Source organism: Chiloscyllium plagiosum, unplaced genomic scaffold (genome assembly GCF_037043375.1).
Source record: "Chiloscyllium plagiosum isolate Xiang-an unplaced genomic scaffold, Cpla_swu_hap1 HiC_scaffold_4, whole genome shotgun sequence".
Taxonomy (NCBI): Eukaryota; Metazoa; Chordata; class Chondrichthyes; order Orectolobiformes; family Hemiscylliidae; genus Chiloscyllium; species Chiloscyllium plagiosum.
Genome location: NW_028270142.1, coordinates 39103741 through 39125806, shown reverse-complemented (window position 1 = coordinate 39125806; position 22066 = coordinate 39103741). Strand labels below are relative to the sequence as shown.

Here is a 22066-nt window from a genome sequence, read left to right as displayed (position 1 = left end):
CAAATCTTCCTGAGCTACAAATCTTCTCAAAATTCATTTAAGTACTGTTAGGCATTTGTTTATAGCAGTAGGCTTGTTTGGTTGATTTTTATTTTGATCATTTAGATTGTATTCTATGTGGAATCCAATTACCCTGGTTAATTGTTTCTAATTCAAGTTGCTGAGAAATATATACTAGTATTTGTTTGTCAGTGGTATACCATAATGTAAACCAAGTGTTAATCTATTTCATGCAGGCCAAAACCATAACATGGATATATTGTCAGCCACAAGATACTATTGTAGTGCAGTGGCATGTCCATAATTCAAATCCCACCTATTCTGGAAGTGTGTTGTAACACAGCTGAAAGGATGATAAAAATGTCTATGTTGTCAGCCATGGACCAGTTGGTAATACTCTCACTCTTGAGTCACAAGGTTCCAGATTCAATTCCATTTCAGGAGTTGAGCACAAAAATCAAACCTGGTGTAATATTCCAGTGCAGCACTATTGGTGGTGTCATCTTCCAAATCACGTGCCTGCTCGAGTGGATGTAAAATTTCAATGGCACTATTTTGAAGATGAGTAGATAAATTTTCCCCAGTATTTTACCCAATATCTATTCCACTCGCCGAGCTGGAAGTTTTTGTTGCAAACGTTTCATCCCCTGGCTAGGCGACATCATCAGTGCTTGGGAGCCTCCTGCGAAGCGCTTCTTTGATGTTTCCTCCGGTGTTTATAGTGGTCTGTCCCTGCCGCTTCCGGTTGTCAGTTTCAGCTGTCCGCTGTAGTGGTTGGTATATTGGGTCCAGGTCGATGTGTTTGTTGATGGAGTTTGTGGATGAATGCCATGCCTCTAGGAATTCCCTGGCTGTTCTCTGTCTGGCTTGCCCTATGATAGTAGTGTTGTCCCAGTCGAATTCATGTTGCTTGTTGTCTGCGTGTGTGGCTACTAAGGATAGCTGGTCGTGTCGTTTCGTGACTAGTTGATGTTCATGTATGCGGATTGTTAGCTGTCTTCCTGTTTGTCCTATATAGTGTTTAGTGCAGTCCTTGCATGGTATTTTGTACACTACATTCGTCTTGCTCATGTTGGGTATCGGGTCCTTCGTTCTGGTGAGTTGTTGTCTGAGCGTGGCTGTTGGTTTGTGTGCCGTTATGAGTCCTAGGGGTCTCAGTAGTCTGGCAGTCAGTTCCGAGATGCTCCTGATGTATGGTAGTGTGGCTAGTCCTTTTGGTTGTGGTATGTCCTCGTTCCGTGGTCTTTCTCTTAGGCATCTGCTGATGAAGTTGAGCGGGTATCCGTTTTTGGCGAATACCTTGTATAGGTGTTCCTCTGCTTCTTTTTGCAGTCCTGGTGTACTGCAGTGTGCCAGACTACTGAGACCCCTAGGACTCATAACGGCACACAAACCAACAGCCACGCTCAGACAACAACTCATCAGAACGAAGGACCCGATACCCAACATGAGCAAGACGAATGTAGTGTACAAAATACCATGCAAGGACTGCACTAAACACTATATAGGACAAACAGGAAGACAGCTAACAATCCGCATACATGAACATCAACTAGCCACGAAACGACACGACCAGCTATCCTTAGTAGCCACACACGTAGACAACAATGAATTCGACTGGGACAACATTACTATCATAGGGCAAGCCAGACAGAGAACAGCCAGGGAATTCCTAGAGGCATGGCATTCATCTACAAACTTCATCAACAAACACATCGACCTGGACCCAATATATCAACCACTACAGCGGACAGCTGAAACTGACAACCGGAAGCGGCAGGGACAGACCACTATAAACACCGGAGGAAACATCAAAGAAGCGCTTCGTAGGAGGCTCCCAAGCACTGATGATGTCACCTAGCCAGGGGACGAAACGTTTGCAACAAAAACTTCCAGCTCGGCGAACACAACCACAACAACGAGCACCCGAGCTACAAATCTTCGCACAAACTTTGATCTATTCCACAATCAATATCCCAAAAAACTTCACATTATCTGGCCATTATCACATTGCTGTTTGTGTGAGTTTGCTATGCACATGTTGGCTGCCATGTTACCTACACTACAATAGTGATTACAACACTTCAAAAGTACTTAATTGGCTGTAAAGTGCCTTGAGATGTCTGCTTGTGCAAAGGAGCTAATGAATGCAAGATTTCCTTGTTTTACTTTTTCTAATATTACCATAACATGTAGTGAAAAGATTATGATTTTGAATGCGCTGCCTCAGAGAGTAGGAGAGTCATATTCAATTGTGGCTGGTAGAAAGGAATGAGATAAGTACTTGAAAGGAGAAAATATGTAGGACCACAGAGAAGAGGGAAGGGAAAGGGTCTAGCCGGTTGCTCTTCTGAAAGTCAGATGGTTATAATGGACTCCTGTGCTGGAGTAGTGATATCCCAGTGGTAGTGTTCCTACTTTTGCCAAGAGGCTTGAGTTCAAGTCCCACCTGCTCCAGAAGTGTAACATAACATCCCTGGAAAGGCTGATGAGAGAAAATATCCCAGCTCGAAGCCAAAATATCCAGGTTCACATTCTATTTGGTTTAGAGATGTAGCATAACATTCTTGAACAAGTTGATAAAAATAATAATCAGCACTGGATTCTTAACACAGTTGATTTGGTGATGCATTTATGTTTAAAATAGTACTGAAAAGGGCCCTCTTGTGGCACAGTCCCTACCATTGGACCAGCCTGCCTGGGTTCAAGTACCACCTGCTCCAGAGATGTGTAATGACATCACTGAACAGGCTGATTAGAAAAATAGGTTAAATTAAGAAAAGGGCAGTGTTTGTAAATCATTAATTGTTTAATTGGAGATAAAGGTGGTCTGGTGGTGGTTGATATTAAAAAAAGCTGGATTCTTCCCCTTCCAACTTCATTTCATTTTAGCCTCTCCCTCTTTCCTTACCCTTCCCTATTGTACTGCCCTGGTGAGCATTGCTTGGAACTTATTTTAATTGGTGATGAATGATTTGTAATTCTTTATTTTATTTTCAAAAAAGGTGATTCCTTCTCTTCCTCTTTTCCTGCCCTCCCCTAATTATGTTCTTGCTGCACTGCCTCTAGTAGGTTAATCAGGATGTTAATTGTCGAGATTGTCAATTTGGCAATGAGTATTTTTTTAAAAAAGGGCTTCAAGTGTTTTCGTGGTGGTGCCCCTAATTCTGGGTGGCTGAATTCAAGACCCACCTGCTTCCAAGGTACGTCATAACAGGTTTAGATATGATAGTGAAAAGAAGGACTGGATTCTTGGCAGTGTCACTACCTCCAAGAGTGCAGATTCAAGTCCCACCTGCTTGAGAAGTGTGTATTAATATCATCAAACAGGTTAATTAGAAACATTTTAAGACCTTATTTCTTCAATAAAAAGCCAGATTTTGTACCTTGGGGGCTGAAATACTTTATTACCCCTTCCAACTCCACTTTGATTAAGCTCTCCTTCTTTACTTACCCTTCCTTCATTTTCATTATGTTGCACTACTTCTATAGGGTGGTGCCTGTAATCTACTGTTTAAAGTCATCAAATGGATGATTTGGTTATGGGTTTCTTAAGAAAAAGTGGATTTTTCTGCCCAGGTGGGCAGTGGTTGCCATTTGATAATTGGGTGATTTGATAAATTGGTGGTGGATTTGTAAAATATAAAATTTAAGAGCTGAATTTTCCCCAATGGAGTGTGGGCTTCTGGACATGAAAAAGATCCAGAAGAAAAAGCTAGAAACTGGTGTATGTGTTAATCTATAGATTTAAAATAAAATCATGTAAATCTCTGAATATCTTTTACTGCTAATTCATAATTTGAATATTTCTCTGTTAAACAGAAAAATGTTGTTTATGGAGAGACCGTTGTGAAGCAGATATATCCAAGGAGTAATAATCTAAAACCCCAGGCTAATGTTCTGCCCACATGGGTTCAAATCACACCATTACAGTTGGTGAAATGTGAATTCAATAAATATCTACAGTTAACATATTAACTAGCCTAATGGTGACCACTAATATCAGTTGTTGTCAAACCCATCTGGTTCACTAAATTGATTTGATTTGTTTCCTGAGGTATAGTGAAAAGTATTGTCTTATGTGCTTTCCAGGCAGATTGTATTAAATAAGTGCATCAGGGTAACAGAACACAGCTGCTGAAAGGGTGCAGAGAAAGATAAACATTAACCCTTAAGAGATCCATTTAAAAGTCTGAAATAGAGTGCTTCCAATTAAACCTGTTGGACTATAACCTGGTGTTGTATGATTTTTAACTTTTGAATCTGTTCATACATGTATTCAAATTTATGTATCTTCTGCTCAACGGAGGAGGGTGGGAGGGGTCTTTGATTATGTTGGCTGCTTTCCCGATGCAGCGGGAAGTATCAATGGATGGGAGGCTGGTTTGCATGATGGACTGAGCTGAGTTTGCAACTCTCTGTAGTTTCTTGCAGTCTTGGGAACAGCAGTGATGCATCCAGATAGAATACTTTCTATGGTACATCTATAAAAATTTGTAAGAGTCTTTATAGACATGCTGTATTTCCTTCGCTCCTGAGGAAGTGAAGGCATTATTATGCTTTCTTGACTGTAGTGACAAGATGGGTGGACCAGGACAAATTGCTAGTGGTCACCCCCAGGAACTTTACGCACTCAATTATCTCCAGCTCCGCACTATAGGTGCAGATAGTGGGATACCCTCCACTCCACTTTCTGAAGTCCATGATCAGCTCCTTTGCTGATGTTCATGGAGAGATTGTAAACTGACACAACATGCTGCTAAGCACTCAATCTCTTTCCTGTACTCTGTCTCGTTATTGTTTGAGACTCGACCAACAACAGTGGTGTCATCTGCGAACTTGTAAATGGAGTTGGCACAGAATTTGACCATGCAGGAATTTGGCTACTGCTGTCCCTCTAGAGAAAGAAAGCTGCCATTCTTACCTGATCTGGCTTACATGAGATTTCAGACCCACAGCAACATTGTTGACTCTTAATTGCTACCTTGACATTTACAGCTGGACAATAAATGTTAGCCTTGTCAGCAACACCCACATTCCACAAAATAATTTTTAAACAATGGTAGCATAGGATTTCCCTCAACCTCTTCAGGTGGAAGGTAATCTCTGTTCCTATCTGAAACAATGCTTCCAGTGGTTTTTAAAATTAAACTATGGAATCAAGATGCCAGATCAAAAATAATATTTATCCACTGGTGCTTTCAAAATTGGGGTCATACAAGCAGTATAAGAATAAAGTGGGGATGTGAATTCACATAATTTCTCCAACTAAGAAGATGCATAATATAGTTTTGCATAGTGTCCCTACAATGTGGAAACAGGCCATTCAGCCTAACAAGTCTATACCTACCCTCCGAAGAACATCTCATCCATCTAGTCTTTCCCTGCATTCCCCATGGCTAATGCACCTAACCTTCACATGCCTGAACACTGTAGGTAATTTAGCATAGCCAATCCACCTAACGTGCACATCTTTGGACTGTAGGAGATAACCAGAGCACCTAGCAGAAACCCACACAGACACAGGAAGAACATGCAAACTCCATAAAGACAGTTGCCTTAAGAACCCAGCTGCCTGGTACTGTGAGACAGCAGTGCTAACCACTGTGCCACCCCGAGGATTTTGACTGTGTGGGATTCAGTGATGGTGACATTTCATGCCAAGGGTGGGTGGTTAGACTGTCATTAATTGGAGATGGTCGTGATGGCCTGGCATTTGTGTGATGCGTATGTTACTTGTCACTTTCAGCCAATTCATGGATATTGCCCAGGTTTTGCTGCATTTGATTTTTTTATTCATTCGTGGGATGAATGGCTGGCCAGCATTTTATTGCCTATCCCTAGTTGCCCTTGAGAAGATGGTGGTGAGCTGCCTTCTTGAACCTTTGCAGTCCACGTAATGTAGGTTGATCAACAAAGCCCTGAGTTATGGAATTATGGGATTTCAACCCAGTGACAGTGAAGAAACTAGATAGGATATAGACCGCTTAAACTCTAAGGAATCATGAGTTCATAAATGGTGCTGAACATTTTGCGATCATTGGCAAAAATCCCCTCTTCTCACCTTGTGATAGAGGGAAGGTAATTAATTAAGCAACTGAAGATGGTTTGGCCTAGGACACTACCCTGAGGAACTCCTGAAGAGGTGTCCTGGAGCTGAAACAACTGACCTCCAGCAACCACAACATGATGCCAACCAAGAGAAATTTTCTCCTGATTCTGATTGACTCTGGTTCCTTGATGCTACACTTGGTCAAAAATGACTTTGATGTCAAGTATAGTCACTCTTACCTCACCACTGGAATTCAGCTCTTATGTCCATGTTTGAACCAATGCTGTAATGAGGTCAGGAGTTGAGTGGCCTTGGCAGATCACAAACTGAGCATTAGTAAGCAGGTTATTGCTGAGCAGGAATGCTTGATAGTGCTGTTAATAATACCTTCTAACACTTAACATTGAGGGTGGAAGGGCCTGTACTGCGCTATATTGTTCTATGTTCTATGTTTACTGATAATAGAAAGTAGACTGATAGGAAGATAATTTGGCTAGGTTGCATTTGTTCTGCTTTTTGTGTACAGGACATATCTGGGGAATTTTCAATCTTGTCTGGGAAATGCCACTGTTGTAGCTATATTGGAACAGCTTGGCTAAGGGTTACTCGACCCAAAACGTTAACTCTGATTTGTCTCCACAGATGCTGTCAGTTCTGCTGAGCTTTACTAGCAATTTCTGTTTTTGTTTGTGACTAAGCGTGCAGCAAGTTCTGGAGCACAGGTCTTTAGTACTATTGCCAAAATGCTGTCAGAGCCTGTAGGGCCCTTACAGTATTTAGTACCTCGAACTATTTCTTTAGTTAAAAATCACACAACACCAGGTTATAGTCCAACAGGTTTAATTGGAAGCACACTAGCTTTCGGAGCGACACTCCTTCATCAGGTGATAGTGGAGGGCTCAATCCTAACACAGAATTTATAGCAAAAATTTACAGTGTGATGTAACTGAAATTATACACTGAAAAGTTGATTGTCTGTTAAGCCTTTCATCTGTTAGTTTCACTTCTGGGAAATACTGACCAACGAAGAGTACCCTGTTGGTTGCAGCACATGTCTGTCTCCCGAGGAGGTCATTACAGTTCCTTGCTGTGGCACGTCGGAACGTGCGGTCGATGCGTTGAGCATCACGCGCACGCGCGCACACGCGCGCGCACACACACACACGCACTCCTATACACATACACACGGACACACAGGCACGCACACAGACACCCACACACACCCTTACAGACACACACACTCCCACAAGAACGGAGTACGATGCTCAACTCATCGACCGCCAGTTCCGACGTGCCACAGCAAGGAACCGTAATGACCTCCTCAGGAGACAGACACGTGCTGCAACTGACAGGGTGCCCTTCGTTGTTCAGTATTTCCCAAGAGCTGAAAAATTACGCCATGTCCTTCGTGACCTGCAACACATTATCAATGAGGATGAGCACCTCACCAAGACCTTCCCTACACCTCCACTACTTGCCTTTAAACAACCGCCAAACCTCAAACAGATCATTGTTCGTAGCAAGCTGCCCAGCTCTCAGGACAACTCCATACAACCCTGTCACAGTAGACGCTGCAAGACGTGTCAGAGTGTGGACATAGATACCACCATTACGCGTGGGGACACCTCCCACCTTGTACATAGCAGGTACTCATGTGACTCAGCCAACATTGTCTATCTTATACGTTGCAGGCAAGGATGCCCGGAGGCATGGTACATTGGGGAAACCGAGCAAAGGCTACGACAACGGATGAATGGGCACTGCAAAACAATCAACAGACAGGAGGGTTCCCTCCCAGTTGGGGAACACTTCAGTGGTTCAGGACATTCAGCCTCGGACCTTCGGGAAATCATCCTCCAAGGTGGACTTCGGGACAGGCAACAGAGAAAAGTGGCCGAGCAGAGGTTGATAGCTAAGTTCAGTACCCATAGGGAGGGTCTCAACTGGGACCTTGGGTTCATGTCACATTACAGGTGACCACCATTGCACTATACACACACACAGACACCCCCTTTCAGACACACACTCCCACACTCACACATGCACCCCCTCAGACTTAAGACACTCTGCACTCACTACACACACACACACTTTCTCACACTCACAACCCCCAACCCAGATAGACACACACACACAACAGACAAAGACCCACATGCACACATATATTTTGTGGGGTGAATTTGTACTTGCAGGGTTACATTGTACTTTGCTCAAAAACTGCATGCATTCATGTAGAACTCTGAGCTCAAAAACTGCATGAATTTATGTAAAACTCTGTTATCTCACTTTTTAGATTAGAATCAATCTAAACATCATGGCATAGACAGAGAACACAGGGGGCCAACACCTTCAACATATTGTTTGGCTATCACCATTGTTAACAGCTAACCCGAGAATGCAACTTTTTAAAACTTTTTGTGATTTACACATGAAAGAAGTGAAACTATCACTGTAATCTAACAGATGAAAGGCTTAACAATCAATTTTTCAATGTATAATTTCAGTTACATCACACTGTAAATTTTTGCTATAAATTCTGTGTGTTAGGATTGAGCCCTCCACTATCACCTGACGAAGGAGCGTCGCTCCGAAAGCTAGTGTGCTTCCAATTAAGCCTGTTGGACTATAACCTGGTGTTGTGTGATTTTTAACTTTGTACACCCCAGTCCAATACTGGCATCTCCAAATCATGAACTATTTCTTGATATCATGTGGCGTGAATTGTATTGACTGAAAACTAGCATCTCTGATGTTAGTGGAGGAGGCCTCTAGGATCATTTACTCGGCTCTTCTGTCTGAAAATTGCTGCAAATCCCTCAGCCTTTTCTTTTGCCCTGTTGTGCTGGGTTCTCCAATCATTGAGGATGGGGATACTTGTGAAGCAGTCTCTTCCACAAGTTTGACTATCCACCACCATTCATGACTGGATGTGGCAGGACCACTTAGTCCAGATCTGACCTATTGGTTGGGGAATTGTTTAGCTTTGCCAGTTGCTACTTATGCTGTTTGGCACACATATAGTGTTGTTTTGAATGGATTTTTGAATCAAGGAAAGGTCCAGGACTGCAGTATCAGCCAATGAGTGAATCCCAGAAATCTATAGGGAATCATTAGATACTTTAAATATCACTGTCAAAAATTAAGTGATTGAAGTAACTCATGAAATTCTGAAGGTATGGTAAGGAAACAGCAAGAAAATATTATATTAGTAGCCAAAAATTCAAGCTTGCATACATATCTTACTACTTGACTTATTCAATTGTGCTGCACTTCAACATTATGTAGAGCTGAACTTTTTTTAAAAGAATGCAGACAAAAGTTGTGTCAAATAATATGAAAGCTTTTTCAATGCAGGGTTGATAATTCAATCAACCTTAAAGGAAATAATTCACCCTGTGAAATGGGAGGACTGTGTCATTTCACAAACACCAATGCTATCCAAGAGTGACATACATTTATCACTAAGTCTTTGATGAAAACAGCAAAAATGCGTTTAGACACGGAGAACGATAAGGCATTTGTATTTCAGAAAGCATTGAACTTGCAATTGCAATGCATAGTATCCAGACAGTATTCCATTGTAAAAACCGGGTTTCTCATCAAGAGGTTCTAAAAATGTAATTAACCTCTGGAGATACATGTCTCACTGATTCAAAGAGGATTAAGTGGAAATTTACTCATCCTTCCTTACAAAGATTAAAGCTACTATTAAAGGATGCCAAAGTTACAGATAAAGAATACAAATTCTGTGTAGTACAGATCATATTGCAATGTTTTACATTTATTAAAGGTAGTTCTCCTATAACATAGCGTTACACATGAACGCAATTACTATGTCATATAAAATCGTGCAATAGAAATAATAGGGCCTGTGGGAAAAACAGGGTTAGGGGGTGAACCACCAAAAATATCAGTAAATATCAAAACAAAAATAGTAGTTAGCGTAACACAAACCATAGCATAATCTAAGTAATTTTTAAAATCACATCATTCAATGGAATGCTATAGTAAATTTAACACTTCAATGGGTCTCTAAATTAAATAACGTCCCATATGAAGTTTGCTGCCGCTGGCCTGGTTGATGAACTTAATACTATTTAAATGGTATCACGGCTTCTAACTTCCAATTCCAGCTAAGAAGTCACTTCATTATGTGGATAAAGACATTCACAACAATGCAATTTCTCCCCAGCAAACTTATTCTCAAAAACATTTCCAAAGAGAAAAAAAAACAGTAAGTTTTTTTTGGCGTGAGTAAAATCTCTTTTTTTTTGAGGGGGTGGATAAAGGGCTGGGATGTTCTGAACAACTGGAGGTTTTGATGGGTCTCAGGTTTCAGAGAGAAAATGAGGGGCCAAGACTCTCAGATCCTGCCCCTTCCCCTTTCAAACGGAGACTGGGTGAACTTGGATCAGGCATAACTTGGGGATGGATGGGGTGGTGAGAGATGAGGGTCATCGCTGGTCCATCCTTGGTTTCACACCTCACCTCCTTCCACATACATACACCATCTCTTGTAAAGTCACTATGTGTTGAAGCTTCAGATAGCCAGCAGCTGAGCCTCTGCTGAACAAAAGGCCTTGATTACTCTCCAACACTTGCTGGACATCATTGCATTTGCACTTTCTTTTGCTCCCTATCGCTCTCTCTCACTCTCTTCCCACTCCTCACCCCCCCCCCCCCCCCCCCCCCAACTGTATGCATGAGCCCAGTAAGTATTCCATCAAAGTATTACAATGTTTGCTTCCTCTGAGAGCAGTGGGAGTTGATCTGGGATGGGGTTCTTTGTCAAGTTGATGGAGAGTGGTGTGGTATTACCCCGAAATGATTAAACTGTTAGCACTGGGAACAAGCTCGAGGCTCTCACGGCGTTTTTCTCACTAATGAAAGCGAACAAAACTAACTTAGTTGCAGTTAGAAGCAAAAGAAAACACACACAGATGACAACCTGTTGCAATAGATGAGCTAGCAGAATAAATCACAGCTGGCTGGTATTACAGGGGATGAAATCATGCAATAATCAACGGGAGTTTGCTTTATTAAAAAGAATCCACAATATACAAATCGAATTACAAAATGCAGCTTATAGGAGCCTGTATCATCATGCCTAGTTGTAAATCTTCTGTTCGCCCAAGAATTCAGTAAAGTAAGATTTATAGTTTGGAAGATATAAGACAAAGATCAGAAAGTCCAAATTACATTCTGTAGATACAGTAGCCAGGTTTAACATATCTATCGTGATATACAGTAGGGACAGATGAACTATTAGAGTCATAGAGATGTACAGCTAGGAAACGGACCCACCAGTCCAACTCGTCTATGCCGACCAGAGTTCCTAAACTAATCTAGTCCTATTTGCCAGCACTTGGCCCATATCCCTCTAAACCCTTCCCTATTCACATGCATATCCAGATGCCTTATAAATGGTATAATTGTACCAGCCTCCACCACTTCCTCTAGCAGTTCATTCCATACACACGCCGCCCTCTGCGTGAAAAAGTTGCACCTTATGTCCCTTTTAAATGTTTCCTCCCTCTGTAGACAAAGTCATGGAAATGTGGATTGGCACAGGCTTAGGTCACAAAATTTATCATAGATAACGCAGCTAAATTTGGTAATGATGAATTTTGGGAAAGCTTTTACAATACAACACAGATATCAGACTATGAAGATACATTCCCATGCATAGTGGGGATGAGAAATGAATTTTCACACTCTGAAAACACTCTGAGATGTTGATGAAGCATCAGGTCCCTTGCAAAACCATGCAATCGACAATTCAGAACATGGAGCAGGACTTAAGAGCGCAGAAAATACAGACTGATCATGGGGAACATGAAAAAGTAATCTCATGTGAGGATCTTATGTCAACAACAGGTTCATGGGTAGTTTATCAGCCATCAGAATCAGATGACAGGAGGGTGGCCATAATAGTGAAATTTGCAGACAGGTCCACAGAAAATTCATAAGCTGGCCAGAAGTCCAAAGTAGGGGCAAGACCTGTACTCCAGACTTGCCACTCCCCTAGCCAAGCTCTTCCATTAAAATTACAATGTGAAAATTTGCCCAGATGTGTCCTACACATAAAAAGCAGGACATATCAAACCTAGCCAAATACCCTCCCATCAATCTATTCTTGATCATCAGTCAAGTGATGGAAATTGTCATCTATACACTACCAAGCAGGACCTGCTCAGCAATAATCTGCTCAGTGACATCCAATTTGGGTTCCAAAAAGCCCCTCAGCTCCTGACCTCATTACAGCAATGGTTCAAATATGCACAAAAAAGTTAAACTCCAGAGGTGAGGTGAGAGTGACAGCCCTTGACATCAAGGCCCTGCATTCTGAGTGTAGCATCAAGAAGCCCTAGCAAAACTGAAGTCAATAGGTATCGGGGGAAAACTCTCCGTTAATTGGAGTCATGCTCTGTACAAAGGAAGATGGTTGTGGTAGTTGGAGGTCAGTCATCTCAGCTCCAGGAGTTCCTGAGAGTGGTGTCCAAGGCCCAATCATCTTAAGTTGCTTCATCAATGACTTTCCTTCCATCATAAGGTCACAAGTGGAGATATTCACTGATAATTCGCAATGTTCAGCACCATTCGTGACTCCTCAGATACTGAAGCAGTCCATGGTCAAATACAACAAGATCTGGACAATTTCCGGCTTGGGCTGACAAGTGACAGTAACATTCGTGCCACATAAATGCCAGGCTATGACCATCATCAATAAGAAATAATCTAAAATTCAGTGGTGAATGTTAATAGCCCCCACTATCAACATCCTGGGAGCTAACATTGACCAGGAACTTAAATGGACTCACCACATAAACACAGTGGCTACAAGAGCAGATCAGAGGCTAGGTATACTGCGGCAAGTAACTCATCTCCTGACTTCCGAAAGCCTGTCCATCATCTATAAGGCACAAGTTCGGAGTGTGATGGAATACTTCCCACTTACCAGTAAGGACCTATCTCTAACAACACTCAAGAAGCTTGACACCATCCAGGACAAAGCAGCACACTTGATTGATACCACATCCACAAGCATCCATCACCGATGCGCAGTAGCAACAGAGCGTAATATCTCCAAGATGCATTGCAGAAAGATTTTTAGACAGCATTTTCTAGATGTACAACCATTTCCATCCAGCAGGACAAGGGCAGCAGATACTTAGAAATACCATGGCCTTCAAGTTCTCCTCCAAGTCCCTCACCATCCTAATTTGGAAATATAATGCCATTCCTTTACTGTTGCTGGGTCAAAATCCTAGAATTCCCTCTCTCATGGCATTGTAGGCCAACCCAGCAGTTCAAGAACGCAGCTCACCACCACCTTCTCAAGGGCAACCAGCGACAGGCAATAAATGCTGGCCAGCCAGCAATACCCACATCCCACAAATGAATTCTTAAAAAGTGAGGGCCATTGTTTGGCAGCAAGGCATATGAGAATGAAGAACTAGAAAATGTTCCACCACTGATTTGGGACGTACATTTTAGAAGAAAAGGTCATGCACAGTAGAAGGAATTTCTAGTAGACATCCTGATAGGAGTAGTCCAGAGAGATCTCAATGTGAGAAAAGAGGCAGCAAACTAATGTACTGACAGGGCAACATGGCTACCAGACAGACATCTTAGAAACCAGATAGATGTAGATATTTCATAATCAGGAAGTGATTGTGGCTACGAGTAAAATGAAAGAGAGTTTCGCCTATTTTATCAACCTACGAGTTACAAAACTGGAAAGAATTCAAAGCATCAATGTTGACTTCACCAGTTTCCTGGTGACGATGGGGGTCAACTTGTTTTGTCACACAGGTGGATCTGTAAATGAGAGGTCCTACCAGATAGAACCTATGAGGTCAAGGCTAGGTTAATAACTAGAGATGATGAAGACTGTTTGAGGAAAGAGAGATTAGAGTAGTAGCGCCTATGCTAGGAAGGTAATGTTGAAAATCTTTGGAACCATTTTTAAAATCTCAATCTTGAAAGTGCAATTCTAAAGATACTAAAGTGGCATCTCATCAAAGTAATGTGCATGAGAGGGAAGAATTCTTACAACCTCCAAATGAAGCACTGGGATAAAGGATAACTTTGGAAATTACATAAATGTATTTATGGCTTAAATTATGCTTCTTTGGTTGTGGTATTTTTCAAGAAGGGCATTTTTATTATTGTTAGTAGGTTCGTAACTGAAGGTGGATCTGGTGATGTTCTTTGGTATTATAATGGAAAAAAAGAGTCACGGTGATGTAGTGATGGGAAGGTTTTTTGGTTCTGGGTGATAACACTTCCAAATATAAAGAAAATAAAAGAGCTGCATTCCCAGGGGCCCTTGCAGAGTAGTGATGGTGTTGCTATCCCTTGACAGGCAAATTGGGTTCATGTCCCACCTGCTCCAGAAGTATGCAATAATATCTCTTACCAGGTTGATTAGAAAAAAAAGCCGTACTACTCCTCTGTTCAGTTGTGTGTAAAAGTACTTCTGGATATGGAAAAAGAAAACATGCTGGATTCCTTCATGAGTTCTTGAGGTGCAATGGTAGCATTTCTACCTCTAGACCAGAAGACCCAGGTTTAAGTCTAACCCTGCTCCAGAGGTGTGTACTAATATCACTGAACAAGCTGATTAGAAAATATTTATATTGGAAAAGGTTAATTCAAAAATTAGTGATAATAGGAAGCACTGGATTCCTTTGATTTATTGATGGTGGTTAGTATTTGAAAACAAAAAAAAGTCACAGCGATTTAGTGATGGAAAATATATTCAGTTGAATCAAGAGCACTTCTGGATATGTAAAAAGAGTTGGATTCCTATTTCCCCCTCCAATTCATTTTGATTTAACCTCTTCCTGTCCTCCTTACTTCCCCCTCACCTTTGATGGTTTGCTTTGCCCATAATGGCCTTTCCGTGTAAATTTATTAATTGGAAAACATAGGTGATTTTCAGTGGTGCTTTGCAGGCCAATATTCAATTGGCTCTTGTTGTAGGTTTGCTCACTGAGCAGGAAGGTTCGTTTTCAGATGTTTCATCACCATACTAGGTACATCATCAGTTAGCTTCCAGATAAAGCACTGGTAGTATAGGTTGCTTTCTATTTATATGCTGGGGTTGATGATATTATTTCCTGTGGTGATGCAATTTCCTGTTCTTTTTCTCCAGCGGTGGTAAATGGGATCCAAGTCAATATGTTTGCTGCTGAGTTCCAATTGGAATGCCATGCTTCTTGGAATTCTCATGCGTGTCTCTGTTTGGCTTGTCCTATGATGCTCGTGTTATCCCAGTCAAAGTGGTGTCCTTTCTCATCTGTACATAAGGATACTAGTGAGAGTGGGTCATGTCTTTTTGTGGCTAGTTGATGTTCATGTATCCTGGTGGCTAGTTTTCTGCCTGTTTGTCCAATGTAGTGTTTGGCATAATTCTTGCAAAGTATTTTGAAAATGACATTAGTTTTGCTTGTTGTCTGTATAGGGTCTTTCACGTTCACGAGCTGCTGTTTTAGTGTATTGGTGGGTTTGTGGGCTACTATGATGCCAAGGGGACTGAGTAGTCTGGCAGTCATTTCCAAGATGTTTTTGATGTCGGGAAGAGTGGGCTAGGGTTTCTGGACATATTTTGTCTGCTTGTTTGGGTTTGTTGCTGAGAAATCGGCAGACTGTGTTCATTGTGTACCCGTTCTTTTTGAATACACTGTATAGGTGATTTTCCTCTGCTCTTTGTAGTTCCTCTGTACTACAGTGTGTTGTGGCTTGTTGAAATAATGTTCTAATGCAGCTTCATTTATGGATGTTGGAATGATTGCTTCTATAGTTCAATATTTGGTCCGTATGTGTTATTTTCCTGCAGATGCTGGTTTGAAATTTCCCATTGGCTGCGGCATCTAGGAATGGCAATTTTTTGTTGTTTTCCTCCTTTTTAGTGAATGTTATGCCAGTAAGGGTATTATTGACGTTCTTGAAGGTTTCCTCTAATTTGTTTCGTTTAGTGATGACTAAGAATAAAGAACAAAGAAAATTTACAGCCCAGGAACAGGCCCTTTGGCCCTCCAAGCCTGAGCCGATCCAAATCAACTGTCTAAACCTACCGCCCAATTCCTAAGCACCTGTATCCCTCTGCTCCCCATCTACTCATGCACCTTAAATGAATCTACCATACTTGCCTCTGCTACCTCTTCTGGCAACGCATTTCAGGCACCTACCACCCCCTGTGTAAAGTACTTGCCCCGTGTATCCCGCTTAAACTTTTCACCTCTCACCTTGAAAGCGTGACCTCTCATTATTGAATCCCTCACCCTGGGAAAAAGCATATCTCTATCTACCCTGTCTATATCCTTCATGGTTTTGTAGACCTCAATCAGGTCCCCCCTCAATCTCCTTTTTTCTAATAAAAATAAATCTCTCTTCATACCTAGCTCGCACCTTCCATACCAGGCAACGTAAACCTTCTCTGCACTTTCTCCAAAGCGTCCACATCCTTTTGGTAATGTGGTGATCAGAACTGTGCACAGTATTCTAAATGCAGCCAAACCAAAGTCTTGTACAATTTTAACATGACCTGCCAGCCCTTATACCCAATGCCCCATCTGATGAAGGCAAGCATACCATATGCCTTCTTGACCACTTTATTCACCTGTGCAGCCACCTTCAGTGTACAATGGACCTGAACTCCCACATCTCTCTGCTCATCAACTTTTCCCAAGGCTCTTCCATTTACAATATACTTCGCTCTAGAATTAGACTACCCAAAATGCATCACCTCACATTTGCCTGGATTGAACCCCACCTGACACAAAAGGATCATCCATGTAGCGGACCCAAAGTTTGGGTTGGATGGTTGGCAGAGCTGTTTATTCGAGTTTCTTCATTACTTTCTCTGCTAAGGACTCTGATATTCGGAGATCCCATGGGTTTTCCATTGGTTTGTCTGTAGTTTTTGTTGTTGAAGATGAAGTGGAATGGAACACCCATTGGATCTCTAATATCAGGGTTCTTAGATTAGGAAGGACTTCACTTTGACTGGGACAACACATCCATCCTAGAACAAGCCAAACAGAGGCAAGCACGAAAATTCCTAGAAGCATGGCATTCCAACCATAACTCCAGCAACAAACACATTGACTTGGATCCTATCCGCCACCCCCTGAGAAAAAGAACAGGAAATAGCATCACCATAGGAAATGATGTCACCACAGGAAATGACATCACCAACCCAAGGAAACCCCAACACATAAATAGAAAGTGGGCTATAACACCAGTGCTTCATCCAATGGCTCACTGATGATGTCACCTAGTACATTGACGGAACGTCTGAAAACAAACCTTCCAGCTCAGCAAGCAAACCTACATTCAAAACCTCAACCTGAGCTATAAATCTTCTCAAAACTTGCTCATTCAATTGGCTTCACAATGAAAAAACAGTGCTGGATTCCTGGAGCTCTTGTGATGCAGTGATAGTGTCCTGACCTCTAAACTAAGATTCCTGGGTTCAAGTTCCACCTGCTCCAGAGGTGTATCATAACATTCATCAACAGGTCACTAGTCAAAATGTATCATCAGGAAATCTTACCTACTAAAAAAAACTGGATTCTTGATTTTCTGGTGGTGGTTAACAGGAAAAAAAATCACAGTGATTTGGTGATGGGAGAAAATAAAAGTAAGAACGTAATAACAGTTTTGGGTATTAACAAAAAAGGCTAGATTCCCCTGTCTCCCTCACCTTTGATGGTTTGCTTGTCCATAACAGGCTTTGCACGTACATTATTCAATTGGAAACACTGGTGATTTACTGGTGGTGATTAATAAATGAAAGAAAAAACATTCTTGATTTGGTGATGGGAGAAAGAGCACATCTGGAAATAAAAAAAAAGTAACACTGGTGACTTGGTGGTGGGAGAAAAATGTTCAATAGAGGAGTTCTTCCTCCTCAACTCCATTTTAATTTAGTATTCTCCCTCACTTTCTACCTTTCCCTCACTTCTGTTGTCTTTGCGCTGCCCCTGATGGCGTTGCAGGTAAATTAGTCATTTAAATAGAAACATGGGTGAATTGGTGGTGATAAAGTGTTCAGAGGTGCATAAAGCCATCTTTGTTTAAGGAAAGGTGCTGGGTCCTCTTCGCAGGTGATTTGCTGTCGGTTTATTTATTAAAAATGGAATGGTATTCTTTAATTTTAATTTAGTGGCTTCCTTCTCTCCTATCTCTCCAGTAGGGGAATGGGTCTGGGTGGGTTGCGCTTTGGTGAGTCGGTGTGGACTTGTTGGGCCGAAGGCCTGTTTCCACACTGTAAGTAATCTTTCCTTATTTTTGTTGTTGTTGCACTGAGGAAAGAAAAGAGTTGGATTTGTGGGATTCTTGTGGTACACTACCCTGGACACACAAAACTGCTGATCAACCAGCTTCCCCTCCTCATCCACATGTTAATTGATATTGTTAATGCTTCACTCTTTTCATATAATGTTACCCTTTTCTCCTTTAAATCTACTGTAATTGTCTCTCTCTCCTTAGAAGAAACCATTAACCCCACTGCCCTTTCAAACAGCCTGTTACCTCCAACTTCCCTTTCCTCTCCAGAGTCCTTAAATATGTTGTCGGTTCCCAAATTCAAGCACATTTTCCCAGAGAAATGCATTTTGAATTCCTCCAATCAGATACCAAACCCAAGGACAGTATAAAAATGGGTCTTAACGATATAAATTACATTCCATCTGACTTCCTCGTGCAGCACAACTGACAGACTGTGACCTGTTCGCAAAAACAATAAGACTAAAAACACAGGCCTCACCGTTAATCGTTTCCCAGATCCTAATTTCTGCTGCTCAGAATCTTGTCTGGATTCTGCATCTGTGGCAATAGCTAGCACCTGGTACCTGATATGGGAGACAAAAAGAAAACTTTTTTTCCAATCATTATGATGAACACATCCACAAGAACATTTTTCTGACATTACCTCCAGAAGTGCTGCTTTGAAGTGTTTTCCAATCTTAAGGGCGCTATTTAAAAAACAAATTGTTGTCGGGGAGCCACTGACTGAAGCTGTTTTAAGATGCGAAAATGCACCATGTATTAATTTTAAAGAAAATACAAAGCTAAAGCTCAAGAGTTCTGCAGCACAGTAAACAGAACACTGATAGGTTATACTGCATGAATTTTTTCAGCAGCAATTAAAATTGATTTCACTGCTCTGCACTCTCCTTCAGCTTTAAATATTTATTCCACTTTCTGGTGAAGTAAAACAATAGTTTAGACCTCAATCACTGTGACGCAAAGCAGTTTGTGCTGCAAATCCAGTCCCTGACATCAAGAAATTTATTTGAATTTCAAACCCACTTTGTGACGGCACCTTGAAAGACATTATTAGCAAGACTCAGTGCTCATAAAACTGAATGTGACTTTATGCAACAGTAATTTGGAGTTAGGAAATAGGAGAGAAGCAGGGAATGTACTGAAATTAAGAAATGGGACAAATACTATTCCTCTGTCACCTGTATTTGGGCTCTTTATCATTTATATCATTGTCTTATTTGATGATAGATCGTGCTGAAAATTCAAGTTTGTAAATAGCAAGGAAACACAGTGAGTATAAATCACATAGAAAGTCATAAAACAACAAAGATAGATAGTGAGAATGTCCAAAACAGAGGAAGAAGCAATACAATGTCAACAAATATGAAGGCACCCAAGGAAGACCAATCAAAATGGTTTCTAATTGATGAAAAACTAGGAATTGTAAGGGAGGAAGGAATTTTGAATCCCAGTGTACAAATCACTACAATTCAGCAGACGAGGACAAAGAGTAATCAAAACTTAATTTAATGGTAGGTATTATTTTCAAGGGGAATAAAATAGAAAGAAAATACTTCATTTATATAGAGCTTTTGTCAAACCACATATAGATTATTGGATTCAGTTGCATGCATCATATTGTTGGGTGCTGCAGAAAGGGTGCAGAAAGGGTGCTGCACAGAACTCACCAGAATTCTATCAGTGTTTAAATATTTAAATTGGAGGCCATTTTGCATCAAACTCAGATGGCTGAAATGATAAATTGAGATTTGCAAATGATAGCAGTAGATACAGAGAAGCTATTTTCTCTAATGGGAGAAGTCCAAATAAAATTGAAAGGGCATAATCTTAAAATTAGAGCAAGGCCCATTAGAAGCAAAATCAGGAAGCATTTCTTCCCATGAGGAATAGTGAAAATGTAGAAATCATTTCCACAAAAGAATGTGGTTGCTGCACCAACTGATGGTTCAAGACTAAGATGAAGATATTTGTTAAGGAAAGATGTCAAAGACAAGTATAGGATGTGTGAAGCTTAGGTAATGTTCCAATCATATTCCGAAGATGAATCATCGAAATGTTAAATCTGCTTTCTTCCCACAGATGCTGCCAGATCTCCTGAGTTTCGTCAGAAATTTATTTTTGTTCTTTCCCAATCTGTCAGTTACCCCTTTCTGCTCTCATAGATCTACAAGCAGCCAAGCTGGCTTAAACATGGCACTGTTGGATGTCCAGGACCACACTGTCTGCTCATTCATTTTAGTCAGAGTTTGAATTGGACAATAAAAAATATTAAATTATTTCCTATATAAAACCTAATTATTTAGTATTTCAACAGACGCAGCTCTTTGATATTTACAGCCCTGTAAGCAATGCTTCTACATGAAAGACATTATATAAATGAGGGATAAACTTTTGATGACTTTATGCAACAGTAATTTGGAGTAAGGAAATGGAGAGAAGCAGGGAATGTACTGTCTTCTTTATATTTGTATACATTTTCTTTAATATGGATCACAAATTCTGAGGTTATAGCATTTTGGCTCTTAAAAACTGATGTGACTAAATGTGTGGAAAAATTATTTCTGGTTTCAAATAAATGCTTTTTTGTCATAATCAAATGAGTGTCCTAAAGAGTGAAATATTATCCATAATGGCTTGACCATTGGCGAATTTAGTCAGTATATGTATCAAGAATTATCAATAAAATTACATATTCTTGTAATAATTTATGCCTGTCAAAAGAAAACTAAATCAATTCAGTCTCAATACCATAAAACTTCCTAAGTATGTTAGCAGTTAGGAGAGCCCAAGCACAACAACCACTACGCTAAGTTGGTTTCTTCATTGTTATTTCCTCAACATAATGCAAATATGAATTATTAACCATGCATTATGTAGAAACTAAACCCATTCGCAGTTAATTGATCATTTTGTCTTCAATGTATTACGTATACTAAAGGCAAGAAATACATTGGACTCACTTATAGTTTTCAACTTGCCGACTTGAGGACACAGTAATGAAGGAGTCTGTCCTTGAGCTGTATTTCAGCGGGCCTGGCAAAAGACAACCAGGCAAGAAACGTCCAAAGGCAAAGCTTTCCTGTTCAAAGAACGTCAGCATTCCATCCATAGATTGAATGCAAATTAAGTCTCGACCTAAATTTGAAAGAAATAAATTGGAGTGACATCCCACCATACAACAATCATGAAGTTTTTACTATCATGTTAGATCCGTCTTCAGAATTTCATTCTCTCTCCGTGCCTCAGGACAAACGGTTGGAAGATATTACAGAAAGCAGAATATAAATCATAGCAGGTTGTTTGTGAAAAGGCCTAGAGGCAGTTAAGGATAAAGAGAGAGACATACACAAAGAGGGAGACAGTGAGAATCAGATGCATTTTTTTTAAATGTAGAACTAACTTCAAAAAATAACCTGTCTCTGAATTATAGCAACTGGAAAAAGAAAATTAGATTTTCACATTGTATAAATAAAAACCTTGGGGAGCTCAGCCAAAACACACCAGAATAGCTAACCACATTATGATCACAAGCCTTCTGTTGTACAACTTCATGTTCATCTTTGTTATCCTTTCATCAACCTCATGTGTGCTGTGCTCAGAACAAGTTGGCATTTTTGAACAAGAAATATTTTTACACTATAAAATATAAATAAATGTATGGCAAAGGGGTTAACACATTCAATTTGTAGCACCAAATGTAACTCTCCAACATTA

General features: G+C 40.7%; 1 protein-coding gene across 10 annotated transcripts in view; it reads right to left on the bottom strand.

Moving 5' to 3' along the window:
• The window catches only part of bbs9 (Bardet-Biedl syndrome 9), a 533593-nt gene that overhangs the window by 471651 nt on the left and 39876 nt on the right, over window positions 1-22066 (bottom strand). For all 10 annotated transcript variants that reach the window (XM_043688767.2, XM_043688773.2, XM_043688770.2 and 7 more), the window contains exons 6-7: window positions 21313-21487; window positions 18831-18915 (exon numbers count right to left, since the gene is read on the bottom strand). In XM_043688767.2, the coding sequence (XP_043544702.2) occupies window positions 18831-18915; window positions 21313-21487 (260 nt within the window). The remainder of the gene's footprint in view (window positions 1-18830; window positions 18916-21312; window positions 21488-22066) is intronic.